General features: G+C 45.4%; 1 protein-coding gene across 5 annotated transcripts in view; it reads left to right on the forward strand.

The window, feature by feature from the left end:
• ST3GAL5 (ST3 beta-galactoside alpha-2,3-sialyltransferase 5) overlaps window positions 1-5,361 on the forward strand; it is a 57,656-nt gene extending 52,295 nt beyond the window's left edge. For all 5 annotated transcript variants that reach the window (XM_061432660.1, XM_061432658.1, XM_061432659.1 and 2 more), the window contains one exon: window positions 3,994-5,361. In XM_061432660.1, coding sequence (XP_061288644.1) covers window positions 3,994-4,242 — 249 coding nt within the window. In that variant the 3' untranslated portion in view covers window positions 4,243-5,361. The remainder of the gene's footprint in view (window positions 1-3,993) is intronic.
• The last annotated feature ends 4,205 nt before the right edge of the window (window positions 5,362-9,566 follow it).

Here is a 9,566-nt window from a genome sequence, read left to right on the forward strand (position 1 = left end):
GAACTATCCGTCCTAAGTCGCCTCAGTCATGTCCCACTCTTTGCGACCCCAGGGACTGTAGCCCACCAGGCTCCTCTGTCCATGGGATTCTCCAGGCAAGAATACTGGCATGGGTTGCCATTTCCTTGTCCAGAGGATCTTCCCAACCCAAGGATCGAACCTGCATCTCTTAGGTTTCCTATACTGGCAGGTGGGTTCTTTACCACTAGGGCCACCTCCTGTGTCTCTAAATAAAACTTTTGTAAAAGCAGTGGAAATCATTTTTAAATAGAATTTTAAGCAAAGCATTTATATATAAGGGAGAGCAAGGAATTTTTTAATGTGAGGTTCTGCTACCCACACCAGGGGCCTGAGATACCTCCTAGGAGCTGGGACTGATCCAGGAGGGAATTTGCAACACTGAACTGGACCCGGAGGGTCCTCATCCAATAGACAGATGAGCAGCTTCCATTTGCCCTTTGAAGCAAATTCTAAATAAAAAGATGATTTAACACAACTTTGTAAATTTTAAATTAAGAATTCTGTGGTTGTTAAGGAAAGTAAGTATCTGAATGTTGTTTAGTTGCTAAGTTGTGTTTGACTCTTTGTGATCTCATGGACTGTAGCCTACAGCCTCCCTTTGTCCATGGGATTTCCCAGGAGAGAATACTGGACTGGGGAGCCATTTCCTTCTCAGGGGGATCTTCAGTAAGAGCTGAATCTGACTCTGGCTCCAGCCTCGGGCTTGGGTACCCAGCTCAGGTGAAACAGTTCACGTGGTGGAAGTGGTTCCCTTCACAGGCCGCCGTTTTCCTCGGGGGCTGTGCCCTCCATCCACGGGGAGCCCAGGAGGGCCATGTGATTCCTGCCATTGCAGGAACATGGTCAAGATCCGTGGTGCCTTTTCCCTCTCAGAGGAAAGCAGCCCCATCCCCTACCAGTGACTGTCAGGTCTCTGGCTCTAGCTGGCTTCCCCTATGCAGAGCACGTGCGGTCCCCCAGAATGTGGGCTTATAATTTTTAACCTGTTGGCATCACTTTTAACAAAACAATTATCCTAAAAAAAGATAACATACTGCAGCAAGACTCTTAAACTAAGTTATAAGAGATTTCACTATAAATATACCTAGATTTCTGTACCTTTTAAATGGCCTGGTTTCTTTATTAGATAGTATTAATAGAGTATTTTTACTTTATTTTACTCCATAGTATTTTTTAAGCACAGGCAAATGCTCATTTGTTGGTTTTCAGGTCGATTTTATTTAAAAAATAACCTTTAAAAATTTAATTACATAAAATATGAAATTGCTAATAGAAAGGGGTATCAGAAACAAAGTTAATGGGGGGAAATTTATCATAGAAACAATGGAATAAATACTCTCAAAACATTAAGTGAAAGTGAAGTTGCTCAGTCGTGTCCAACTCTTTGCAACCCCATTGGCTGTAGCCTACCAGGCTCCACCATCCATGGAATTTTCCAGGCAAGAGTACTGGAATGGGTTGCCATTTCCTTCTCCAGGGGATCTTCCCGACCCAGCAATCAAACCTGGGTCTCCCACATTACAGGCAGACGCTTTACCATCTGAGCCACCAGGGAAGATCTTATTAAATCAAAAAGAGAACAATGAGCCAAAAAAGAAATGGGAAAGGAATTTGAACAGACATTCACAAAAGAAATTAATTTAGCCAAGAAATAGATGATAAAATGTTCAATTTCACCAGTAATCAAATAAAAGGAAATTAAAGCTACAATGACATTTTTTGCATGTTTTCTTAGCAGAGATTTAAACGCTTGATAATGTCCTTGTTTGGCAGGAATGTAGGTAGAATTTAAGTTGGCACTTTTTCTGGAGGATAGTTTGGCAATGTATGTATCAATTTAAAATATGAATAGGGAAATTAGGAAGGACTCTAAAATTTTTATTATAAGGAAATTAGAGATAATCTGCAAGGCTATTCTAGGTGGTTCATCATAGCCAAGGTCAAATAGCCAAGAATTAATATAGCCTATTGAAATTGATGCTTTCTAATTGTAGTGCTAGAGAGGACTCTTGAGAGTCCCTTGGACTGCAAGGAGATCAAACCAGTCAATCCTAAAGGAAATCAACACTGAATATTCATTGGAAGGACTAACGCTGAAGTTCCAATACTTTTGCCACCTGATGGCAAAGAGCTGACTCATTGGAAAAGATAACTGATGCTGGAAAAGATTGAAGACAGGAGGAGAAGGGGACAGTAGAGAATGAGATAGTTAAGATAGCATCACTGACTCAATAGACGTGAATTTGGCAAACTCCAGGAGATAGTGAATAGAGGAGCACGGTGTGCTGCAGTCCATGGGGTCGAAAGAGCTGGACACAACTTAGCGACTGTGACCGAACAACAACAAATTCTTGACCTGCTGGGTGTGCGCTGGCTGCAGTTGGAGAGGACAGGACACCACCTGAGTGTCCTAAGCCCAAGCCAGAGGCAGGCTTTCTATGGATCAATTTCCCTTGGTTTCTGTTTGCAAACCTGCAAAATGACTGTTGAGTTCCTTTATAATAAGGGAGGCTGACTTGAGAGGTCGACAGGGCACACTGGGGACCAGGAAGCGGTTTTTACCGAATGGTGGGCTCCCTGGATGTTTCCGAATCCCACCTTCATCTGTGAACTCTGAAGGGTTCCCTGTTGTCCTGGTTGACAGAAAAGGGCAGTTGCTTGTAGAAGCCACAGACTCCGCTCAGATGAATATGTTAGTAGATGCAAAAGAATATCAAGTAGTAGATGGGCAGTAGCCTCCAGGAGGGCTCTCTGTATTCCTGTCTGCCACCCTGTGTGTTACCTTTATCTACAAACTGCATTGGAAATTCAGAGAGCACGCTTCCAGGTGTACTAGCGGCAAGATGTCGGACATGAAGAGGGAACTGCGATACAGTCAGAATTCAGAATTGGACATTTGGCATTCTAGCCCAAAGCCAGTAAGGGTACATTTGAGGGGGAGAAAACCCAAATGTGAAAGCCCATAATTTGAGGTTAAAAATGTACTTGCTTGATCAGAGAGTAAGCAGAAATTGACTGAGCAACAGGACATGTGAAAATGACCTAGGGACGTTATTTGCCGGGAAAACGGATGGGGGCCTTAACCTGCAGGTAAGGGGTGAACACAGTCTTCACAGGGCAGGTTCTGAGTCCCCTCTGTTCTCAGGCAGAGGCTGTATGGAGCCAGGAGCCAGTCAGGACAGGATGGGCTCCAAAATCCATGTCCCAAGAAGGGCTATGGCTACTTATCCCAGAGCAGCCCATGTGGACTTTTCTCATGTAAGAGAGGACATGAGGTTGATTCGCCATTATGGTCATCCTTTGTAGGGCTGGTGGGTGAAGGTTTGAGAAAGAATACCTTTTAGCTTGGTGCTTAAAGGACCCGCCAGGCTGCCTTTCGCTGATATGTTCAAAGAATTTACATCGGGACTTCCTTGGGGGGTCCAGTGGTTAAGACTCCATGCTTCTAATGCAGGGGAAAGTGAAGTCGCTCAGTCGTGTCCGACTCTTTGTGACCCCATGGACTGTAGCCCACCAGGCTCCTCTGTCCATGGGATTTTCCAGGCAATAGTACTGGAGTGGATTGCCATTTCCTTCTCCAGGGGATCTTCCCAACCCAGGGATCGAACCCAGGTCTCCTGCATTGTAGACAGATGTTTTACCATCTAAGCCACCATGGAAGTCCATGCAGGGGACCCAGGTTCAATCCCTGGTCAGGGAACTAGATCCTACATGCTGCAACTAAGACCTAGTGCAGCCAAATAAATAAATACTTTAGAAAAGAAGAATTCACATCACAGACCATGTTTTAGAGTCCAGATTCCTGACTTGGATGGCAGGTCAGACTTTAGAATTAGGTGATCTGTAAAATGGTGTGATATATAAAGTTGCAGTCCTGAGTACATATTTGCATTACTTTGCATAGCATGTAGCGAACCTGGAAAGCAATGACTTGTGCTAAGACCTTTTTTCTTTGTCTCTTCTCCTTTGCAGAATGTCCCCACGATTGGTGTCATTGCCGTCGTCTTAGCCACACATCTGTGCGATGAAGTCAGTTTGGCGGGCTTCAGCTACGCCCTCAACCAACCCAGAACCCCTTTGCACTACTTCGACAATCTCTGCATGGCTGCCATGAACTTTCAGACCATGCACAATGTGACCACAGAGACCAATTTCCTTCTGAAGCTGGTCCGAGAGGGCGTGGTGAGAGATCTCAGCGGAGGCATCCATAGTGAATTTTGAACCCAAAAAACCTCACTTGAAAATGCAGCTCCGGGGGACTTCCCTGGCCATCCAGTGGTTAAGACTCTGTGCTTCCAATGCTGGGGGCCCGGGTTCAATCCCCATTCTGGGAACTAAGATCCCGCATACTGTGAGGCACAGCCAAAAAAGAAAAAAATGCAGCTCTGACCCAGAGGGCTGTTTTTCACAGCCTTCTTGATGAATCTCATCCTGCAAGTACTTTGAAGTGCAGCCAGTGTTTTTTAACTTTTAATTTAAAAAACAAAAGCAACCACAAAAGTTCTGCTTTTCCCACTTTCTCCCCCTATTTATTTGAGGCCAGTGTTTTTGCACAAAATTTTGTAAGTTAATTTTGAGAATGGGAAAGACTTTCCAAAGAGAATTGTATGTCATGATGTTTTATTGTATGGTAAGGAAGTTATTTAATTTATAAAAGCTCTGTTCCTGTCTACTGCACACAGAATCCCAGGTCATTAAGTGGAAGAAGGGAGGTGACTCCTTTGATGACAGTCCCGAATGCCTGATTCTGGTTCTCTGTTAGTCTATTTGGTGGGACGAATGTCGGACGCACTTTCAGAGTGACATGCTCGGTAGTTAAACCACTGGTTGGGCCAAGCTAGTGCGTGAGGCCTGGGCCACTTGGAGAATTCATGGTCCCTCTCTCTTGATCTGCCTTCCGCCAGAAGTCTTAGAGGAAGCAAGCAGGAGAAATATACTGGAGGCCCCTGGTCAGGGAGGGACACTGAGACACTCTCTGTGTCCTCTGAGTTCTGCAAAGCTGCCTTGGGTGGCAGAAGCCACGATCTTCCCTGCAATTAAGATAACTCTTAGATTTCTGGGAGTTTTTAACTTGCCCTTCCAAACACTTAAGTGTTCATCCAAATTATTCCACAGTCTTCTCTGAGGTGGCTTATAAAAATTAGGACAAAACCTCTGTTCTCCAGAGTCATAGGGGAGTAAACTCTTTATAGGAATGTTTTCCGAAACACTGAAATGAAGTCTTCCCAGTGTTATAAGTTGCCTATTTAAAAAAAATTTTTTCTTGAATGCCTATTTGGCAGTGTGTACCAGGCAGTGTGCCGGTCAAAAAAAAGAATAAAAGCTTTTGAGGAACTCTTACGAGCTAGTTAATTTGAATTTTTTTTTTAAGAAAAGAAGTTTATAAGTGTAGTAAAATGTCCTTCTTGGATGCTGCTGCCGGGCAGGACCTCACCATAGGGACAGAGGAGAGGGGAGGAAGGGACCTCCCGCTACCCCTGCGTCTCTCTCTTCTCCAGCTCCCTGGGTACTGCTGCCCCCTCCCCCTGCAATTCTCATGTCACCCACAGCCCTGGTGCAGCTCTGACCCCCAGCCAAGGCCAGTGGCTCCCACATCTGCCAGCTTCTCGGCCTGGGCCAGGCAAAGAGCTGGATCATAGCCCTGAACAAGTCCCTCAGATCTCCAGGGTCCTGGGGCCAAGCTCAGAAGGGCCCGAGTAGCAAAATAGCATTTCTCTGATTTTGTGTCTTTTCTTAAAATTTTTCTATGGATTTTGCTTTCTACTCTTTAAGACACATCTCACCCCTTAGATGGTGAGACTTAAGTGCTTCCCTGGTGGCTCCATGGTTAAGAATGCACCTGCCAATGAAAGAGACATAGGTTTGATCCCGGGTCCGGGAAGATGCCACATGCCTTGGAGCAACTAAGCCCTTGTGCCACAACTATTGAGTCTGCACTCTAGAGCCCAGAGCACTGCAATACTGAAACCCGCACGCCTAGAGCCCATAAGCGAAGCTACTGCAATGAGAAGCCTGAGCACTGCAACTATGGGGTAGCCCCCACTCGCCTCAGCTAGAGAAAAGCCTGCGATACTGCAAAGACTCAGCAACAGCCACACACACACACACAAAATATATATATATATATATATATATTTAATGGTGAGACTTAGCTTTGAATATTGAGACTCAGCATCTGTCCTGTGATTCAGATCGGTCCAGGCCTGCACCACGCATCACCCCATCATCCTCAGGGGCTACTTAGAGAAGACCCCATGGACTGTAGCCACCAGGCTCCTCTATCCATGGAATTCTCCAGGCAAGAATACTGGAGTGGGTTGCCATTTCTCCAGGGAATCTTCCCAACCCAGGGATTGAACCCGCATCTCCTGTGTCTGCTGCAATGGCAAGTGATTCTTTACCTCTGAGCCAGCTGGGAAACTAAAGCAGCCCAGATGTTTATATAAGAAGACAAGAAGCAGCTAGGGCCTAACACTCGGACAGCTTTCCAAGTATTGTGTGCACCACCTTATGGGTGTGTGTGATCTCCTGTGCCCCTGCCTTGCACCAGCGTTGGGAAGCAGTCTGTCCAGCACTTTCCAGCTTTCATTTCAGCGAATGTCAGCCCTGGGTCTGTGCCTCTCAACTTTTCATTTCTAGCAGGCAGTACATGCTCTAAATCAGTGGTCCCCAACCGTTTAGGCACCAGGGGCTGATTTCGTGGAAGGCAGTTTTTCTACGGATCGGGGATGCAAGTGATGGGGAGCAGCCATAAGTATAGATGAAGCTTCGCTCAACCGCCCTCTGCTCATCTCCTGTGTGCAGCCCAGTTCCTGACAAGCCACGGACTTCTTAAGAGTCCCTTGGACTGCTAGGAGATCAAACCAGTTAATCCTAAAGGAAATCAACCCTGAATATTCACTGGAAGGACTGATGCTGAAGCTGAAGCTCCAATACTTTGACCACCTGATGCAAAGAGCCGACTCATTGGAAAAGACCCTAATGCTGGGAAAGATTGAAGGCAGGAGGAGAAGGGGGCGACAGAGAATGAGATTGTTGGATGGCATCACCGACTCAATGGACATGATGAGCAAACTCCGGGTGATGGTAAAGGACAGAGAAGCCTGGCAAGCTGCAGTATATGGGATTGCAAAGAGTCAGACACGACTTAGTGACCAAACAACAACAAATGAAGGTCCCTGGGTAGCTGCTTGTGGGACCGACACCCGCTTCCCAGATGCTGACCCTCAAGAAGGACCACATGCTCCGCTCTTGAACTAAAGCACAGACCACCAGGGGAAGGGACTGAGGACACAATGCACTTCTTGCCCTTCCCTGGAGGGCCAGACACCCTGCCCCAAATTTCTCAGTCTATTTCTCTTCTTTCCTACATCCCAAGGCCATTCTAGCCTGTTTTTGTGTTCACAGAACAGGGAATTTATCTGTATTTACCTACAACCAAAACACACACACACACACATATATGTAATTTATAAATGTATATATTTAGTGAAGAAAATCAGTTTCAAGAAAATCGGTTTTAAAGACAAAGAGGGAATTCCCCAGCTGTCCAGTGGTTAGGACTCGGAACTTTCACTACCAAGGATGATAGTTCAATCCTTGGTCGGAAACTAAGATCCTGCAAGCCTTGAGGCATGGCCAAAACAAACAATAAAGACAGTGAGTTCATTTAAAATATTGGTTTGTTGTTGTTTAGTCTGCTAAGTCCTGTCTGACTCTTTTTGCGACCCCATGGACTGTAGCCTGCCAGGTTCTTCTGTCCATGGAATTTCTCAGGCAAGAATACTGGAGTGGGTTGCGATTTCCTTCTCCAGGGGATCTTCCCAACCCAGGGATGGAACCCAAGTCTCCTGCATGGGAAGGCAGATTCTTTTTATCACTGAGCCATCTGGGAAGCCCATAAAATGTTGGTTAGGTCCTTGATATGAAATACCTCTCTAAACTACCAGATGGTAACAAATTGGCAGAGATAGAATGTGCAGATAAGAGCAATTAATGACTAAAGTCAAACTCAAAAGTAGTTTCATTTTGTTACCTATAACATATCCAGATATCCTCTCAGGATGACTCATTTGGGGTGGGAAGAAATTGACTATCAGTCCTAAAGCAATGAGAATTTGAGAGTACATCTGGAACTAAGTTATAAACTCTCTAGTGACAGAATTTTATACTTTATTCCATCTATAGCACCCACATAACTCAATGGGCTTCCCTCATAGCTCAGTCAGTAAAGAATCTGCCTGCAATGCAAGAGACCCGGGTTCAGTTCCTGGGTTGGGAAGATTCCCTGGAGAAGGAAATGGCAACCCACTCCAGTATTCTTGCCTGGAGAATCCCATGGGCAGAAGAGCCTGGCAAGTTACAGTCCATGGGGTCTCAAGAGTTGGACATGACTTAGCGACTAAACCATAGCACCCACAAGAAGACATTGCCTATTGTAGGCATTAAATATGTTTGATGTTTTAAGATTTTTCTTTCTTTCTTATGGCTGCACTGGATCTTCATTGCTGCACACGGGCTTTCTCTAGCTACAGCTAGCGAGGGCTACTCTTTGTTGTGATGCTCAGGCTTTTCATTGCGGTGGCTTCTCTTGTGGAGTTCTAGGCACATGGGCTTCAGCAGTTGCAACACGAGGGCTCTAGAGCACAGGCACAGTAGTTGTTGGGCACGGGCTTAGTTGTTCTGAGGCACGTGGAACCTTCCCAGACCAGGAATTGAACTGATGTCCCCTGCACTGTCAAGTGGCCACAGAGAAGTCCAAATACGTTTGATTTTATTTGATATCTTTGATGGAATTTGAAGACAGCTGATGGTTTAAGATTGTTAATGGTGAACTCTTTGGTCTATAAGCTGGGTTAAGGAAGTCTTTTATGCTGAAAAGAAGGGAAATGCAGGTGATTAATGCAATAAATGTGGTCACAGTAAGCGCTTTGGGCAGGAAAGAGCTCTCTGCAGGAGGTGCCTTGGCAATAACTTTAAACCAGGCGCCACCCATGCTCTTCTCACCTCAAGCCCTCACACACCTTTCAGTTCTTTTGATCAACCTAACATGTTGGTTCTTTCTGTTGATCAAAGAAGCAGAAATCTTGAGAACAGACTGTGTGAACAAGAGAGCACCTAAAGAAAAATCACAAGAAGTCAACAAGGCTGTACACCGTGGGGGATGGCAAGGACTCTGACCCCCTATCTCAGTGATTAACTGAGATTACTTTCCCTTTTTCCCTTTAAAAACTTTCAGGGCCGAGCATAACATTTGGAGATGGTTTGGGGGGTGGAATTGAGTCCAACATCTCCCCAGATGGCTGGCACTCTAACTAAAAGTAACTTGCCTTTCTACCAACACTTGACTCTGTCCTGCCTATTGATTTTTTTTAAATATCTATTTTTGGCTATGCTGGGTCTTTGTTGCTGTTCTTGAACTTTCTCTAGCTGCGGTGAGCAAGGGCTGCTCTTTGTTGTGATGCTCAGACTTCTCACTGTGGTGGCTGCTCTTGTTTTGGAGCATGGGCTCAGTAGTTGTGGAGCACAGGTTAGTTGTCCTGTGG

Source organism: Bos javanicus, chromosome 11 (genome assembly GCF_032452875.1).
Source record: "Bos javanicus breed banteng chromosome 11, ARS-OSU_banteng_1.0, whole genome shotgun sequence".
Lineage (NCBI taxonomy): Eukaryota > Metazoa > Chordata > Mammalia > Artiodactyla > Bovidae > Bos > Bos javanicus.